General features: G+C 49.2%; 1 protein-coding gene across 1 annotated transcript; it reads left to right on the top strand.

Annotated features, from left to right (window-relative positions):
* Window positions 1-3,548: 3,548 nt before the first annotated feature.
* On the top strand, window positions 3,549-7,445 carry LRP88_14907 (uncharacterized protein; the record flags this gene model as incomplete). The annotated part of the gene is made up of 6 exons (XM_083251241.1): window positions 3,549-4,671; window positions 4,800-5,442; window positions 5,970-6,196; window positions 6,247-6,662; window positions 6,705-6,846; window positions 7,375-7,445. The coding sequence occupies 6 exons, from the start codon at window positions 3,549-3,551 to the stop codon at window positions 7,443-7,445; spliced, it is 2,622 nt and encodes an 873-aa protein (XP_083092996.1).
* Between the last annotated feature and the right edge of the window lie 12,173 nt (window positions 7,446-19,618).

The raw sequence follows: 19,618 nt of genomic DNA, 5'->3' as shown, positions 1-19,618 counted from the left end.
CCCTGCCCCACGTGCCAGAGGGTCATAGTGAAGTCATCACGGCTATGATCTTGAGGAGGTAAACACATCGCATTTGAAGCTCAATTTCAACGCTTTGAGACGAAATTTTCGAGAAGAAGAGTATTGTTCCTGCGATTCCCATAGAAAATATACCTAAATTGAAGAGATGCCGCTCTCACGAGCCCGCCGGCAGTCCCGACGAGGTCCTCAATCGCTGCCGGCTACACAAGAGGAATCAGAGATGCCGCCCACCTACCCTCGCGATCCAAGCACGCAGCCGGCCGAGTCACAGCTTTATAATAGTCGGGGCTGGCATTGGACTGACGAGTAGACGTTATACTTCCTTTAGAAGCTCCTGGAGGCTCGTCGAGACGGCGAATTGAATGTGAATAAAGTCATGCCATACCGACGTGTGTTGGAGAGCTTTATTCCCGGCTTCCAAGAGAGATGGGGGTCTGATATGTGGGGATATGAGGCGTTGAAAAATAAGCTGAGGAATCTAAAGGGATTCTGGCGTGTTTTTCGTGATGCTGCTGACCTCTCGGGCACGGAGTATGACGAAGATACTGGGCGGCTTTATATGAGTCGATCTAACGCTAAGAAGATCAGGGATAGGAATCCTCATCATGGGAATAAAGTCATTAGCGACGGACTTCTTATCGGTCCTTATATCTCCTTTGATTCATGGGGGGAGATCTTCTTAGATGACCCGCCGGCAGGTCGTCTTATCACCGCAGCGACAGACAAGCGGGCATAGGGAAGGCACGCAAGTGCGGCAGAAGCTCAAGATTCGGATGCCCTGGTGGCCGACGACGATGAAGAAGAAGAAGAGGAGGAGGAGGACGAAATTGAAGTCGATATTAAAGAGGAGGCAGGGAATAGACTGAATAGTCTGCCGCAGAGTCAGCCACAGAGTCAACTTCCTAATTCCTTGTAACTTCCCGACTCTCTGCTCGAAGGAGGGGATTCACAACCGATTCCTGCGTCGCCTCGCACGTCTCATACGCCGGCAATAGGGTTAACTCCTTCTTCCACACGCCTGCGAGAGCGGCAACGTACCGCTATCTCTGAGTATCACACACAGACTTCATCATCGTCAAGGAAGAAGTCGAAGGGCCAGGGCACGATCACAGCGGAGGAGTTAAAGGAGCTTCTTTATGAGGATTCTGCGAGGCGCCTTTCCGTCATATCACGGGCAGCCGGGTCAGAGGATCTAGAGAGGGCTGTCAGCAACTGCTTGGAGGTTATTAGAGAAGCATACGGTATACCTTATGCCGTGAGGGCGATCGCGATATTCAAAGAAGTGAGGAATGCGGTGATATGGAATGCGCTTGGTTCAGTGGAGGTGAAGAAGGCCTGGGTTGAGAGCCAAATTGGCCCGGCAGAATAAGGCTATGAATAAGGCTATATGGTTACTGTGATTTAAAGATGAAGCTATGTAGTGTTATACCTGCTAAGGGGGCTTTTCCTATATAAATTGACCTTAATTCAGGTGCCTTATTACTAACTTTAATGGAGCTATCACAGACCTGATTTTGCAGCTTCAAATTACCCCTCACCGCCTTTAGCCTTGCTGCGGCCCCTCACTCTATTCACTTTCCTCACCTCCTTTACTTTCCTCGCTCTCGCCGCTGCCGCGTATCTCAACAGCTTCCTCTTCTCCTTCTTCTCTTCTTATTCTCAATACTTCATTATATCTCTGCTAAGTCGCTCTCGCGATCGCCGCACGTAATCCACGGGATGTCTGAGCCGGCACGAAGTCATCCGCGCGCCTCTTGGCTGCCTCTATCGCTGCCCGGGCGTGAGGGAAGTTATTCAGGTATGTCTGCAGATCAAGATCACGCTCATTGGGCTCGAGGCCGTCTCCTAAGATGAAATTCCATAGACCGGTGACCGCAAGGATAATACGCTGTTGATCCCGAATATCATATTCTGCGGCGCTATGCCTCACGATCTTGAACTTCCTTTTCACTCGACCAAAGATCTGCTCCACGATACCTCGAAGCTGGGCGTGACGAAGGTTATATATCTCCTTTTTATTCTATGGCCGTCGATCAGTAGCTTCCCAGTCTTTGAGATGGTATCTAGTCCTCGGGAAGGGAATTAGGATGCCTCGACTAGAGCCAAACCCGGCATCAGCTATGAAGAAGCGTGCTGAGGGGATTCGCAGGTCAATAGTCTTTGCAATCCGGATCAGCGAGGAGCCATTGATAGAACCCTCGGCGCCCACAAGCACATATACGAAGAATCCCTCGAAGTTAACTGCTGCGAGGATATTCTGCGATATGTTGTTTTTCCTAGACCAATATCTCTTCTAATGCCTCCGGGGCACATGGGCAGGTATATGACAACCATCTATAGCTCCAACGGCGCCGTTGAACGCAGTCATTTTCGGGGACAACTCCACGAAAGCCGATAGATCAAGAAGATGACTTGTTGGCTGCATAACAAAGCGTACATGCAGTCGGCGAAGAGGTTCGAGGAGTTCATGGAAGATATTCGAGACGGTTCCTTGGCTGACACAGAAGCGAAAAGCAGTATTCCTCTGCGGCTCCCCATACGCGAAGATCCATAGCAGGATCATCAACTTCTGCTCGAGGGATATCTGCCTGCTATCACGAGCAGAAGTATTAATCTTTAACCACTGGCAGAGGTTTTGAAATAGGACTTGTGGCATACGGAATAGGTGCTTGAACATATCATCATCCCCCTCGAGCAGCCACGAGGCATAGTCTCTTGCAGGATGATGATTAGTACGGGGGCGGCGGCGTCGGCGGCCTCGCCAGCTTGGTCTCTCCTCTCCAATGACTCCAAAGAAGCGTAACAGGATGAGAACCCTGTGGCGGTTGGCGATGACTTCATCTTCTTCTATGAAGTAGCGCAGAAGGTCCTCATTCTCGAGGAGGCCGTCGCCATCGATCAGGTTCGTAATTTCCTTATTTTCCTCGTCTTCAACCGACATTATCGATAGTTATTAGGAGTTGTGAATCGCCTCGATTCACCACCCCCCCCCCCCCCCCACGAGTATATCAATTTGAGTCACGAAAATCGGTATGGTCTACATCCCCGTTGCCGTCACGGGCAACCCGAAGCTCCCGGCTAGCTTGGTACATGAAGGTGGCGGTGTTTATGTGCAGCTATGCAATTGAGACAGTTAATTCTTATATCCCCCGCTAGAATTGGTGCCAAATTGAGCAAAGCGCGTCCCCTCATTCATTTACACCGAAAACCTGATGACAGGGATCTCCCAGATTGCTGACCCTGATCAGGGCCAAGTGGGGCTCGTGACCTGCTGGAGTCTTCGCACAGCAGAAGAGATAAGTGATATTATTACTACTGTACAGTAGGACGCCTTTGCGGCAACTGTTGCGGAAAAGCAGGGCCCGATAACCATATTGACGAACTATCTCCTCAGTGCCCACAAGACTGCAACGCGTACCTCGCCCCACCTTGACCACGTGATAGCCTTAGTACAAGCGGGGTACAAAAAGTTTGATCAATGAAGCTATCACAGCCAAAATCACATACAAATTATTTTGAACTGAACAATGGCTACGCTCTCAATTCCACAAGAGGCACAAGCCCTCAATGCCTACGATGACATGAGCTTTATCAAGGAAAATCATAGCCATCAAATGCACCCTAATGACCCGACCCGGGTGGCTGTTTTTCCGGCCGATAAGGCCCGCGGCACCAAATTTAAACCCTTCCCCGTAGAGACACGCAACTTGCACATTAACACACCGCCGCCATCGCCGCTGCAGCTTTTCCAGCTTTTCCTTCCTATCTCCCTCGTTGAGAGATGGGTCCAATACACTCAAAGCTGGCTTCTTTGGCTCAAGGAAAATGAGGTTGTCGATAGCTGGAATACCCCGATGACAAGGAAGGCAAGGCTGCGAGCTTGGCAAGGGACCTCTGTTGCAGAAGTATATGTATGGCTTGGAGTGCTAATTTATATGGGTTTACATAAGGAAAAGAATATCAAGAGCCATTGGAGTACTCCAAAGCCGGGGGAACAGCGCCCTTTACACTCTATCATCAGGTTCATGCCCTATTGGAAGTTTCAGATCCTTCACCGCCACCTTCGCCCTTTTGACTACACCAAGATCGACGAGACCGGGCCTCTTCCGAAGGTATTCCAAGCCTGTGACGAGTGGTCTAATCATATACAAGCTGCGTCGGCGGAGATCTTCATCCCGGGCTCTCATCTCGCTATAGATGAGTGTATGGTCCGCTTCACAGGCAGGTCCAACGAGACAACAGTCGTCAAAGGCAAGCCTATTCCTCGAGGCTTCAAGATCTGGGTTGTTGCACAGCAAGGGTTTTTTATCCACTGGTTCTGGCACATCACGGGCGCACAATACGGCGCCGTTGGTGTTGAGCTTCCTCCCGCAAAGCGCCGCTGCACCCGCCGCACGCAAGGATCACAAGAGACACAAGAGGGCTCCTCAGACGAGCCTATCGCCTTGAACTCGACTCAAAGCGTCGTCGTGGCCCTAGCAAATACACTGCCAAAAGCGACATATCACGTCTTCGTCGATAACCTCTTCTCGTCGGCAGATCTCTTCCGCAGCCTCCGCATGCATGGCCACGGAGCCACAGGCACGGCTCGAGCTAACAGCGGCATCAACGAGGAGCTTGTTCACGATCTCAGAGGCGATAAAAGGCTAGGTACTAGCTACGACTTTAACCAGGTTAAGGTGATCCCTACGGCTGACAATCAGGTATCACGCTAAGACGCTTTCACATATAAATCTCTTACTAATTTGTCTTCTCTTCATCTCACAAGGTCAACCAAGTCGCTTGGAAGGATAACCGCCTCGTCTTGTTCTTTACGACCGCTTTTTCCGGCGAGGAGCGCGTTGAACGCCGCAGAAAGAAGCCCTCCTCCAAGAAGCCCGAGGCCCGTCAGATCCGCCGCTTCTTTGGCGATGAAGCTATTAAGGATATCTCTATCCCTACTGTTGCCGCCGAGTATAATGATGAGATGAATCACGTTGATCGGGGCGATCAATTGAGGTCATATTATGCGTATGATCATCCCTTGCGCCGCGGCCCTTGGCAGGCTCTTTGCTGGACCTTCTTGCTTGACGTTGCACTCGTCAATAGCTACGTTATTCAGTTACGGGGTCCTGAGCCAAGTTGGAAGCGATTCACAACTCAGAAAGAGTGGCGAGAATGCATTTACAACGAGTTATTTAACACCTACGCCCAGAAAAGCCAGTCGCGGCAACGTTACAGAGCAGGCGACGAGAGTGACCTTCAAAGCCCTAATTTACAGCGTGTTCGCATCAATCGAGAGGTCAATCATGTCTATCGCAAGGTAAACTCAGCCTGCCTTGCTTGTAAGGGCTTTCGGCAGGGGCAGATAAGGTCAAAAGGTGAGAAAACAAGTCCCTTCCAGGAGCTCAGCAGTAACTGCCAAAGCCGGAAGCAGACTAGGTACGGCTGCCGCTTGTGCAATGTCGCGATTTGTAACAGCCAATATTGTTGGGACTTCTATCACCATGTAATTTAGGTGTGGCATTAAGTACCTTTCATTTGATGCATTTTAATTGGCCCCAACCCCTCGTCGTGACCTGGTTGCAGTCTTGTGGGCACTGAGGAGATAACAAAGATCGACGTTGCCGTCCGCGAACCATTTTGTCCGACAATGCTGGTTGCCTCGCCACGTCAGCTGCTCTCACACGCGCATGCAGGCGATATTTGATTCGATGCCTTCTTGACGCCACAATAAAGGCGGTGTGCGCGCAGGAGGCCTCAGTAAGTTGCTGGTCTTCTACATAAATTAGGTCATCCTTACCCTCCCCTTTGCCGTCAGCTCAAGATTTTAGCTTTGCATTCATCATCTTCTTATTGCCTGCATCCACGAAAACAGTCTTAATGGTCGTGGTTCAAATCGCCAACATGGGTAAGCCCAGCCAAGAGCCCAAAAGGCCCGAGAGCCCACCTTTAACCCCAAGCCAAAGCCAATTTGCCAAGGCTAAGCCTTCTAGGGTGGGGGGGAAAATGAAGGACAGGGCCATCGCCACGAACGAGGAACCACTAAAAGAATTCCTTGAGAAAGGGATCAACAATGCAGGTCAGTGGTTGTTTGAAGGCGACGGAGCGGCCTCAGAATGGCTTGTGGGGGGTGGAGGGGAGGAGGGGAGCGTATCGCAGCCTGCCATCTGGCTACACGGTCCCCATGGCTTTGGTGAGTGCTCTCGTGCTCCTCCCTACGGGCTTTTACTGACCTTGATATAGGCAAGACTACCCTAGTTTCGCATGCCATTCACAGGCTAGGGACTCTCCGGGCCAAAGAACCACCTTGCATTCCGAAAAACAGCAAAACGTACTACTTCTACTGCCAGGAACATAGCGGGCACAACACTTATGTTGATATTCTCAAGGGGATTCTCTGCCAGATGGTCGAGCAAGATGATAAACTCGTCTCTCCCTACCGCGAGAAGATGCCGCAGGAAGGATTCGCCTCTCTTTCCGACGCTCACACGGTCGAGTCACTCATCCAGAACATTGTACAATACCCACTCAGGCGCTACATCATCATTGACGGGCTAAACAAGTGCGAACCTTCGGAAAGTCATCAAGCCATCAAGTTCTTCACCAAGCTAGTTAAAGAGCATAACATTGCAAACCGCAGACAGCTGAGAATCATGTTTGTAAGTGGATGCAACGACAAGCTTCGGCAACAAATGGTCAAGACCGGGGTCGCCGACGTTCCTCTCAAGCCTGGGGACAACGCCGAAGACATGAAGGCATTTGTGACGCTGCGATTATCCAATGTCCAACTGTCAAGCCAGATCAAAAAGCTGATCGAGAAGAAAATTTGCGATCAGAGCAAATGTATGTCGATAATGGAAACTATAGTGCTGTTGCTGATCTATATTTATAGCCACAGGCTCGTTTCTCTATGCGAGCTTGACGGTCGAGAGAGTGTCAAGTGTCACAAATGAAGATGTCCCAGAAGAATGTAAGCAAGGGGATGTATTGGGGAGTATGAGAACAAATAAGTGGCTTGACGGATTATTTAGTTCTGCTGGGTTCATGAGTCAGAAGGGAGATAAGCCGTACGAATGTCGGCGTTGTGGCAAGGAGTTTGCTAGGATGAATGTCTGCCTCAGGCATGAGAGACAGAGTCCGCCCTGCGTTGACCCAGTTAGTAGTTGAGCATATGAGCGGTCTTCTGGCTCAGTTATCCCATTGAGGGCCAGGCTTCAACCATCACAAAGAACACATCATCAAAACATCATGGCATCATACAGTATTGAGCACTTACACGCTCCTCTCCTACAATAACCCTTGTTTTAAAAATAAAGTCTCACATGTGCCAGCCTGTCCCCACTTCCCCAGATTCGCGCCATGGGCCTCCAGGTAGCAGCGGTACTTCTGAGTACCTTATTCGCTCGACCAGAAACTGCTTACGCCCCCAAAAGAAGGCCTAATTCTGACAAAACATCTGCTTATGAGGTAGAGCTATGTACTCGGATGACCCCACCCTAGACTTTGCAAAGAGCATGTTGTTTTGGAAAAACTGGCTATAAAATAGCTAAAATTCTAAATAAAATATCTCTAGCTATTTAAATAAATATAAAAATATATAGTTTTTTTTAAGATTTATAAAAATTGCTCTTTATATATAAATAGTAGTTTATATAGTGTGAATAGCTTATTTTATATACTAGCTTAGTAATATTTTTTTTTTAAAAAAATATAAAAAAATTACTATGACTTATATATTATATAATAAGCCTAACTATTTAGTTTTGGTCTATTAGGCCTTAAATTAAATTTTAAAAAAAATTTCTTTATATATATTTTTAAGGTAAAAATACAAGTGCGGCGCATACTTGCATGCGGCACATACTTATCATACTGTCAAATGTAACGATGTATTATCTTGTTGTTCTCTGTGTGTTTCTCGGCGAAGCCTCGCAAAGGGGAAGGCGCATTTCTGCGACTTCCCAATTGAGCCTAGTGTCATCACATGACACCCTTCAAGGCATGTTGCAGGCTGTCACATTTGACACATACATCACCTACAGAAACACCATTAGGGAAATCCCGACTATGCCTAGAGGCAAGAAGCTAATAAAAACCATTCACCAAGCCTCAATTCTACTTAATAAGATCTTATAATATCAAGAAAGCTATTTTTACCTTTACTTCTGCTCTTGTTGTGGCATTATTATACTTCCAAGTTGCCAACCTTGTCGTCGCTCTGCCGTCTAGTGACCAATCAGAATTTAGCGGACAAAATCCATCCATTTTCAGAAGGGTAAGGCTTCTAACCCACATAAAGCCTAGCGTATTATTCCAAGAAGCTCAGCTAAAAGGGAGGGAGACTCCTTGATTGCCTGTTTGATTGCCTGTTAAGGTCTACACTAGGTTTATTCTTGGCCGCTTTATTGAGTACGACAGAATAGCAGAACATAAATCTAGTTAGATTCATATTTTGCTAGTTGCGTTATAAGAGATGAGATATTTATATTGCGGGTATTCACAGTAACGTACATGATAAGCGAAATGGTCAGACAAGCGAAATGGTCACTTTTCTTAACCTTTAAACTAGAAATCGCAATAAAAACACAACAAATCAATTAATCAATTGAACTACTCACTATACTCTTCCCCAGATGTCTCAATCACTACCTGACAGGTTCTTACATTATGACCAGGCTTGCCGCAGACACCACAATGCCGAACACCCGGTCGCGCCGACCTTCCTTGACCACTACGCCTTGACGATTCAGCCACTACCTGCGCATCAACATCCATCTGATCAATTGCTTGCCTTCCTTCCTCTACCGTCATTACCCCTCTTTTCTGTAGTCGGGTCCTTTTTGCCCTCCGGCGCCGGCTTAGCATCTCATTTGCCTGTCGAAGGTCTTGGTTCTCAGATCTCAATAAGGCATTCTCATGCATAATTGCCTTTGTTCCCTTAGTAAGAGACTTTAGAGCTCCTAGGATTGACTCTGGGGAGCTACTTTTGTGCCTTCTGATTCGTCTTTCAAGGTATTCAGACTGAGATCCAGCCTCAAGCACGGTCTTTGGGGTCCTTGAGGCCCAAGGGGTCGACGGTTCAGCTGCCTCCTCAACCGGCGTTGGCGTACGTAGCTGCACATCAAGCTTTGAGATCACATTTTCCGCATCAAGAGGAACAAGCCCAGCTCCTCTGAAAGCTCCCTTGATATTTCGTTCTGTCATAGTGGCTTGAAATGCGGCGTGGAAGGCCACAAAGAACTCAGTCTTTGAAACGTGGGTTATAGAGCATCTGATCAGACGCTCTATTTCTCGACCGTAAGCATTCTTAAGCACGCTAAAGCACCCGACGTCAAGGGGCTGAAGTAGATGAGACGAATGAGGTGGCATATAAAGCCTGATGATCTTTTTCTCCTCGTAATATCTCTCGAATTCGATGGAGTGGTGACTTTCGTGGCCATCAAGGATCAAGAGACGATAGGAACCAATTGATCGATTGGTTGTGCACCGGTCAAAGTGCTTGAGCCACTCGAGACCGGTCTCGTTATCGGTCCAGCCATTTTGGGTCATCGCAATAGCCCAATCGCCCGGGAGGTTACTTTCTCGGTACCAATTGGCGAGGTAATATTGGCCCGCACCGATGATAAACGGCGGGATCGGCCAGCCTTCCGCATTAATCGCCTAAATAACCGTAATCCATTCCCGGTTTCCAGGCTGCACTGCTTTTGGCTTTTCACGCCTTTCTGTCCCTGTGACGACCATTCCGCTTGCAATCATGCCCATAAGAAAGCCAGTCTCGTCAACGTTGTAGATATCATCTGATCGGATGCCGTACTTCGCGATTGTGTTCGCCATAAGCCGAAACTAATCGCGGATAATGGTTGGATCTTCGCACTTGGCTCTCTGGTAGTCGTATTTGCGGAAAAAAAACGCGTCTTAAGGTCTGAGTGTCGCTTGACGAAGTTTGAAGCCCAACGCGTGCCGACTGGTGACGCGTCGCGGTCGGCAAGTAATTGATTAGCCATTTCTTTCATACCACGCAGTCGGGGGGAAAATCCTCGTGAATCTAGGTCGAGAATAAACCGAATAAGAGTCTGTTCCTCTAGATCAGATAGTTTGCGTGAATTAGGCATTATATCGCGTCGAGCAGGAATGCCGTTATGTCGGTTAAGGAGATCACTATAGCGGACTTTGTAGATCTTTGCGGCGCGTCGGAGGCTTAATTTAGGATCATTCTGATAGGCTTGAAGTGCAAGAATAATATTTGCCTCATTAATTGATTGTGGCATATTAGGTGGTTGAGAAATAATTAATCAAACAGAAAGAGGAGAGATTAAGAGAAAAGTGACCATTTCGCTTGTCTGACCATTTCGCTTATCATGTACGTTATAGCTAACCTACACCGCTAAATAAAAGAGTGATCTCAAAGTATTCTCAAGCCAAGGCAGCAATTACCACGCGCTGCTATAGCAACCCGCAAAAGCAATAAAAATAATAGGAACTGCAAGAAGTAATCTACAGTATCATCAGCATCAAGTAATTTCTAACACATAGCACTCCAATATTTACTAGACTTACCATAGAAAGACCAACGGGGCGTAGACGACCACGCAAAAATGCAACAGCCCAGGACAAAGCGACAGCAGATACTCAACGCAAACGGGAAAAGCGGCAGAAAGTAGCAGCGAGAGAGAGAGACTTACCATATAGCAATTTCTACAACTTGTACCTTCCTTCTATTAGGCCTCCAGCTGATTGCGGCCATCCTATCCAGCACTTGGATAATGCAGAGAGTAATCTAGCCGCAGAGCTAGACAAAAACAAAGACATCGGCAACTTTCTACCTCCACCGAGCCCTCCATTCCAATCTACTACCGACGAGGTATCCTTCGACGATGGTGAGTCTCTTGGAGCAGCATTGATCTTATCCTCGAGTGATATATCAAAAGTAGACAGCACGGATAGCTCATAGTTCCTACTCACAGCTGATCCTCAACCACCAGAAGACATCAAAGAGCAGGCTATGGCTAATATTGGAACTTTTACAGATGCTACAGACTTGCTATCCATTTCGAATCACGAGAGCCCTGACCCAAACCAGGCCACTACCCTCGATATAGCCTTAGAGACCTCGCCACAGGTGGAGAACGACGAGCCAGATCCAGTTGGGCACCTCGCACAAGAGCTAGCAGAACAAGCCGCCCAACGAACAGATCAGCCTCGCCATGTACCTGGAGTTCACACCCGAATTAAGTCCTGACGTCCTCAGCAAGGAGGCTATCGCACACCGGAAAGATGACCTGGCCGGAAGAATGAGCCCTGAATCCGGAAGACAGGCCGTTTGTGGTCTTGAATCTAGAGCCGAGATACCCCATATTTGCTTAGATGAAGATGAGAGGGTTTCGAACGATGCCGGGGTTACCTTCGATGTGGATAGCGTCGTGGCCTTCCCGAGTAACCTTGCTGTCGCTAAGCAAGGTATTCGCTGGTCTCCTACTCAGATGAATGTATCTGATCTTCAGTCTGATCTTCACCTCCGATCAATCCCAGTCACATATCTTGATGCAAATGGAAAGCAACATCAAGTCCACCGGCCCGTGCACCAGATTCCTTACTATACCTTCGGCCGCGTTGTTGGATTTGAAGATATATCCTTATACCTTCTGTTCCCGAACCTATATCGAGAAGAGCAGAAATGTAGTAAGCTCAGGGATGAGGACTTTCGGCTATGGATGGATGGCATTCTCCTCGCTGCGATATACCAATGCTACATCACGGCCTATGTCTAGCATTATCCATCGAGCTATGACCACAGTCGTTGTGATCCTACCGCTCGTGGAGTAGAGTCACTTTTTCAACGTATGCATCCGATGGCACGGGAACATCAATTAGTGTACTGTATACTACCAGAGGCACTGGCAGATGTTTAGGCTTACAGACCGACGGCGAGCCGCGTTGGTATTGGTGATGGATAGCAGCTCTGGGGTCTGCAACGGAGGGTCTGGTGGGATTTGCATGGTATAAACTAGTTAGTCACATGATCCTTATCACTGCGAAAATTTTGTTCCCAGAGGTCAATAATGTCTTAGTCCCTCCCATCCTCTGCAACGCTAGGAGAGCCTTGTCCACCTATGATCATCTCCTCCTCCGTCTTTGCTTGGTATGCACTTCCTCAATGTGACGCTTAAGGTTATCAGGGCGGGTGAACTCTCTCTTGCACTCCGAGATGGAGCATTTGAACGCGTCTAGGGTGGGCAGGAACTGCCGATGGTAGACCCTGACGTGCCGGAGCATGGGCTTCTTGTCCCCAAATATTTGTCCACATCCTGCTATACAAAGCGTCCGGGGCTTATGTATTGTGCGGATGTGAATGCTGCGGAGTGACTGCGTGGGTCGGCAAATGCTGTCCCAGAGCTTGAGTAGACTCTATTTCACGCCTAGATTGTTCAAGCGCGTTGACAACATCTCCGGGACTCTTCGCTTTGACTTCAGCAGGGACATTTTCGCAACCCTTCGTAAGCATCCTTCAGTCATCGTTTTCCTGACTGCTAGCATGACCCCGTTGAAGGGGCCTACTATTGGATCAAGGTCTCGAGGAAGGGAAGTCTCTTTATCGTCAGACAGGGAATCGAAAACATCCCGACCAAATCCCCTGCCGGCGAAAGTCCATCCACGTTGTTCCGGGAATGCCCTCAGGTCCGAATGGAGCAGTGTTTCAGGTACAGAGCAAACCATCAGTGCTAACATTGGCTTGCAAATGGCTGACCAGGAAGTGCATTGCCGAACGATGATAGAAGGCGAGGCAGATTATAGGGCAGCGTCCTGGGCCTGCACTGCACGAGCTAGTCTTGTCATGTCTGCTTCTATTGGCTCGAGCCAGGTGATGCAGGACTCGACAGCTGAGCCATTCCATGAGAGGGAGGCCATGTTGTCCCTAAACGTGCAATCAAAGGCTCTCCTACGACAGCCCCAGCTCGACCAAAGTCACCAAGGCTGCCAGGGTACATCTGAGCTTGAACCGAGGAGCTATCCGAACACTGAGCAAACCCTCAGCACTGATGGTCGCTTAGAAGTTATTGACCCCAAAGCAATCCATACCCGCATTTCAGACGATGAAATGTCTGATAAAGGTCAACTAATCACGGAAAGCGAACTGCCAAGTGTCCAAAATACCAATGAAGTGATGCAGATTGACAGTGGTCTTTCAACTAAGGCCATTGACAGAAGCATCACCCACGGCAGCGACCTTTCTACATCACCCGTACGCATCTACCAACATCAGGTTCGACGAGCCTTGTTCAATCACACGGCAGCTGACCTTCTTAACCTAAAGACGAAATCAATCAATCTCTCCTTCCCGAGAGAAATACAAGTATTTACAGCAAGGCAACCCCGGTTACCCTCAGCTCGGCCGCGAACTCCTCAATGGCATGCCGGAGATCTTGTCCCACCTGACAACGAACCTAACTCTAGTCGCCATGCCATACAAATGTTATCACACCACGATTCCATGACAAGCACCGAGAATTCGCAATTAGGAATGGCCCGCACACCACAACCAAATCGTCCGATCACAGATTGTGATTTAACGAGCGGACCAGAGGTAGCGAGACCTCGGGACGCCGCTAATCAAATTACAAATACCTCTCTTTCCGAAGCACAGCAAACAACATCCCACGCCCTGATTCCGAGACCCTCGCTCACAACCCCGACAAGCAGGCCTCAACCTAGGGAATCTGGGATATTGCCAGGTCAAGTTCAGAGTGTGCGGTCTGTTCCCATCAACACTAAAGTCAACTCTACCACCCCTATCGGCCAGCCGCCAACGCCAAGACGTCGGGCTCCCATAGTTCCAACTCGCAATATTCCACCTGCAAGTACCAGATCTTTCGAACGATCACACTTACTATTACATGAGTTGCAAGCATCACATTTATGATTTGGCTGGTCATGGTATTATCCGTGCCGTGGGACAGGTTACCAAGATTATAGAGCCCATTCAGAGCGCCGAAACATTGTAGCCGGATGGAGGACTTGAGCTTTAAAAACATGGAAATTTTCGAACAGGATTTACCCTTCACTATCTAGTTTTACAGGTGCCGCTTAAGTAGACTGGTGCCGCCTGGCGTCCTGTTGACTCAACTCAATATCAAACATGCGTGAAAATTCAACTAGAATGCGAAACTAATTAACGGAACACGACACTTCATCCCCGCAATGCCGCCGAGGATTGAACGGAGCGGCGAAGGTGGGCCGTGCCTATTTCGACGACGAGCGGGAGGAGTTGCGGCGCCGGCGATTCGGCCATTACACCGGGCCGACATGCAGGGGCAGTTGAGGCAGATGGTGGGGCCGATGGTCGAGTTCAGGAGTCTGTAGGAGCCCGTGATCCGGAGACAAACCAGAAAGACATTTTAAGCGCAACGCTACTACAGTAAGAACCTACATAAATATATTTGTAGAGATCCGATATGGTCAGTATCTGCACACCAGCTGATATCGTCTGTGATAGCTTTGGTCGGCCAGACCAGGATACGGTTTGCAGAGCGGTTAATCGATGAGCGGCCCAATTGATCAATACCGTCTCCGTCGGCCACAATCTTAATGAACACAATAATGAATACATGACAGATTCAAAACTTAATGCTGTGAAACGCCGTAACCGAGACAAAATTAAGCTTCTACGGCGGCAACCATTGGAACTCGACAGTAGCAAGCTCCACCCCAAGAAGGGGTACCATGGAGACTGAGTCTCTTAGGGTGTCGTTCTTTCCGCCACGGGCTAGTATTGGCTGGCTAACCGAGGCAACTTTTTGGTGCTCGACTCATCAACGACATCTCCAAAATAGGCCATGCAATGATCAACCACAAGGGCATCTCCAGTGCATTCCCCCTCGCCCTTGCCTCCTGGAGCGCGGAGCAGGTCGGGCTGCAGGTGTTCGCTGCCTCGATGAAGGTAGGGGATGGCGGAAGACTAGCCCTTCTGGGCGGACTTTCAGGGGCCGCCGGGGGTTGAAGCAACCCATACCTTGGTGGGAATGGAAAGAGTACGACCTCCTTCTTTTCCGATAATCTCCTCATACTTTGTATCCCCAGGGGTCCTGCCTCAACGGTGGTGGTAGTGGTGGCCTTGTTGGCAGCGTCGTCTTTGTTATAGTTGAAGCCCGGCCCTTGATAGCATAACTGGGCCGGAAGACCCGATGACATCGTGGGTGATGTCGATTTGTGGAATAGGTGGAATACCGGGGATTCCAGAAGAGGTCATAGGTGCGTCTTATAGTACAAGATGCCACCTTCGTCTTCCCATCAGAGGATATATGCCCTGCTGGCTTCCTCCTGTCGTCTCCGTCAGCTTCTCGCTTGGCTCGACTGGGAGACGCCCAAGGCGACGACTGCTAAGGTCGAGGCATCTCGGCGAGAGGGGGGTAGGGGCTTGATGGTTCCTATAGTATCAACGGCCGAAATGGAGAGATTGAAAAGAGCCCAAGAAGCAGACGGGGAGACCCACCCCTGCTCTCCGTGAACCATAGATATCGCAGAGGCGAAGGTGCTGAGCTGCGCCTACCCTTCTCTGCTAACACATATTTGAATTACATGGTGGCATCCCTCGGATCAACCCGAGCCCCCCTTGGCAAGCAGAAGCTTTACAGCCTCTAACTGGCGTGACGATTGTGTGTTCTTAAGATGTTCCACGTAGCGGTACGAGGCGGCGTCGAACAGCGGAGTCTGACCGTGGTGATCCTCCTGATCAACGAGAGCTCCATGGGAGAGCGGAAGCTTCATCACGTGCACATGGCCGTTGAACGCAGCTAGGTTCAGCGGAGCCGAACCTCGAATCGACACTGACCTTTCCCGTGGTGAGGAGGGGCCCCACCACGTCGACGTGGCCAGCAGACGCGGCGTCGGACAGCTGAGTCGGACGAAAGTGATCCGTTGGATCAACGTCAGCCCCTTCGGCGACCAGAACCTTTACTTCGTCCATATAGTGGAGTAGCCTTGTAAATTGATGTTAGCCTTAACTCCGGTCTAGGCCTTTCTTTATTTTAGAAAGTAAACGAAGTTGTTGCGTAATTATATATTTCAGCATGGTCACGCGTAAAAATCATCACGCATCTGCATCAAGGTGGGGGCGGGGAGGAGCTTTCATTTCCATCTCCACTCCGACCACCCCCTCTCAAACTTGCCTCTTGAGCTCGTCTCTATGAAAAAACCTCCATCTAGTAGGGATAGTATGTATTAAAATGAATTTCCTTCCTCTACCGCAGAAACTCGCAAGATTCCTACTCTTGGCGAAGTGAATACGGTCAGATTCCCGCCTGGCTGTGTGATTTGTGAGGGCCTGAGTCTAAGCGCTGGCGTGATGATGGCAGGCCAGCAGGCCCAAATTGTGTGGCCGGGCGTGGCCTGGTGCGTCCATTTGTGGCAGTGGCATCACAAGCAACCACCCAGCATGAGGCTGATTCGGCTTGAAATTGGCGCCGAGTGCACCTTGCTGCCTGCGGCTGTATCAACCGACCACCGGAAATCCCTGGCTTGGAAAAGCAATGTGCTTACTGTGGAGTCATAGCCCCAGAGTGGTCGCTTGGTATTGGCTACCTTATGTCATGGCTCCCAAGAAGTGCCCCCTGACCAGGCTACCATGCTTACCTCCGCACGCCCTCTGGCCCGGCTGGTCAACGAGGTTACTCCCAAGGGAAGGTTCCTCCACCCATGTACTCGTAATTGGCCCCGGGAAGCCCGATGATCAACTGCCAAGACTTGCGGGAAGCGAGGAACCGTCGTTGGTTGGCGAGGCAGTTGTTGACCATATTTTGATTCAGCAAAGCTATCACTACCGCCAGGCACCCAAGTGGATACTTTGACAATAGCCTGCAGATATTAGGCAGAAACCGTGCAATGCAGTCTGATCAATTTCCTATTCGAGAAGGAACATTTGGTTTCTTGGAATTTTTCCACTTCTTGCTGCGGCTGAAACTGGACTCGATGAGGGGGGACACAGCCCTGATCGCCTCTGCCGCGCATCCATCAGTCAAGATCCTACGGTACTGCCAGTATGTACTGAGGCAATCATGTCATTTTACGGGATCGGGCCCGGTTCCCCGTGCTTTGTCTTCTAAGCGCAACACCGAGCACGGGGAACCAAGCTAGCCTACAGGCCCACTCAAGTATGCTTACGGGAGCGACCACAGTTAGGCTTTATGATAAATAAAAGCTCCTAGTATAGCCTTTATAACCTAAAGTCTTTTATCTCTTTTAGCCCTACCCAGCATACATAATCGACGGATTTGCCGGCTTATAACACTATTAAGAATGCCCACCGAGCGGAAACATGAGGGCCTGCACACATTCCGCCCAATAATTCAATTCGACTGCTTGTGAGCATTTTGATTTATAAGAGGCTTCTTAGAACGCGATGTGTCTTTATCCTTGAAGCTCCGAGCGCTAACCTTAGACCAGAATGTACTTGCTTAGGCAAGACTTTCGTTCCACACCTTTTGACGAGATCCAATATGCAATAGACGCAAACGGCCGCGATTTGAGCAAGGCTTATCGCCAGTTATGCGATAAGGCCGACCGTCGGGAGGTCGACGATCCACCGTGGGATCAGGTGGCGACATACACCAACGATGAACACAGTATGGCATTAACGAAGCCCACGATAGCCAGGAAGAAAGAGATAGCCGCCCTCAGAGAGGAGCGAAGGAACCGGCTCGCGAACCGAGGGCAGGAGAATTTTGTTCGCCGTAACCCCCAGGAGTCGCTGGAACAAGTCAAGATCGAGGAGGTCAAAAGGCCGCTCGATAATGACGATGCTGAGCCTCTAAACCGTTGCTCAGTTTGTCATTATGCACAACCTGTTGAGTTGGCCGAAGATCTCCATTGGGGGAATCCGGAGTGTAGGGTTATCAGCTCGAGTCTGTTGCAATGAAAGCCATGAACCCGGGGGCGCATGGGCATCGCTCGAGAGCAGCGACACAAGAGTGAGCCGCAACTGGTCGATGAGACAGAATCAAAGGCACTAATCCTCAATTGCAACAAATGTGCGTTATATCTGTAACTAACATACTATAGACATACGATAAGCGCCGTTCGTAGAATCAGGCGGTTGCAATAAGATGACTTACACTATTGAGAATTGTCTCGATGAGCAATTCTATGTGTGTTCGATGACCTGTGATTATGGCCACTTTGGTGGTGCGCCTGGCAAGTGCCCTTTATTTGAAAACACTGAAGAACGTCACGAAGCGGAAGCTAAGTTGGCAGAGCAGAGTATAGAGAAGGGAATCTGGCGATGCCAGGAGGATCAGAATGAAGCTCGTTGCAATGTGTGTAGGGTGGATAGTTTGGATTTTAGGGTCTAGCACTGCTTGTTTTTATATTAAAAGGCGAAACGATAAGGGCGAAACTGTTTTCCTCCGAGAAGTCAAGTGAACTCCTAAGATCCATTATGGCTACTTCTCACAGGGCTCGTCATCCCACAGCTCGCCTTATGTAAGAGCGATTGTTCTTACACCCTTTTGCCTAAATAATTAAGGGAAGAAGATGATTTGTCTATCGTCAAGGTATTCAATACGTTGTAGATTAGCTGTGGGCAACATGTTAATCTACCCGTAGCCTTGAAGAACCGAAAATTACTCCCCACGTCACCACCGCTCTGACAAGGTAAGCGAGTCGCTTAATGCGCGTGGTATATAAATTACAACCTCCTCTGTTATGAGGCTCTCTATTCCCACATGAAAACCACGAAATATCCTGCGCTAGAGCATAAGCCACCTTTCACAGGGGCTACCGACCGTTTCGATATCAAATCCATCATAATATCAGGCTTCGACGGAACATCCGCGCCCAACAACATCGAGATGGAAACAGCGGTAGATTGCGGGACCGTTGGTGTCGCACGGATCATGTCACCCAGCTTTGATACGCCTGTCAGATGGCTAGCTGGGCCGTTCAACGTTAAGCTAGGGTTGCCACCTCTTTCCCTCATCATTCCACCTGGCACGAGCGGCAGCATACTCGAAAGCCTGCAAGACGTGGTCAAGTTCTTCCAACGAGGCCGGCTTTCCTTCTTGCTCGTCGTTGCCAGGCATGGCCTCGGGAACTGCGCGTGGAAGTTTCGATCTTCTGGCTCAGTCAACCCATCAGGGGCCGGGCTTCAACTATAACAAAGAACACATTGTCAACACATTGTCAACACATCATAGCATCATATCCCAATGCTAACACAGTGGCCTTTTTCTTTTTAGTCTTTCTGTTGCCTGCGGTCAAAGACTCATACCTCATCATGAAAGGTTAAATCTATCAGGGGGTATTTAACTGCTATAACCTCCGTACAAGAAACAGGAGACAACTATCCCTTTCCATCTTCTCAAGCCTACAGTCTCTCAACACAATGCCAAGAACCACAATGAATTAAGCAATACAGGTCACTGGGTCGTACGACATCGCCGTCGCCATCTAGTCCGCTAGAGGCGGTTTGGTTACTTGCAATGTGAGCAAACGCAAAATCGACCACTTCTATGGCACGGCGGTGGTTGGGAAAGTGTAGGGGCATTACTTCTCCAGAGGCTGGGCAAATATGCTTGACTGGAATCTCTCTGGAGCATCACAGGTACCCAGGGTTCTTTACAGGCTC

The sequence above is a fragment of the Fusarium phalaenopsidis genome, assembly GCF_050370095.1.
Source record: "Fusarium phalaenopsidis strain FUZ10S chromosome Unknown contig_32394, whole genome shotgun sequence".
Classification (NCBI taxonomy): Eukaryota; Fungi; Ascomycota; class Sordariomycetes; order Hypocreales; family Nectriaceae; genus Fusarium; species Fusarium phalaenopsidis.
The sequence above is the reverse complement of the archived record's forward strand: the minus strand, read 5'-3'. Positions and strand labels throughout refer to the sequence as shown.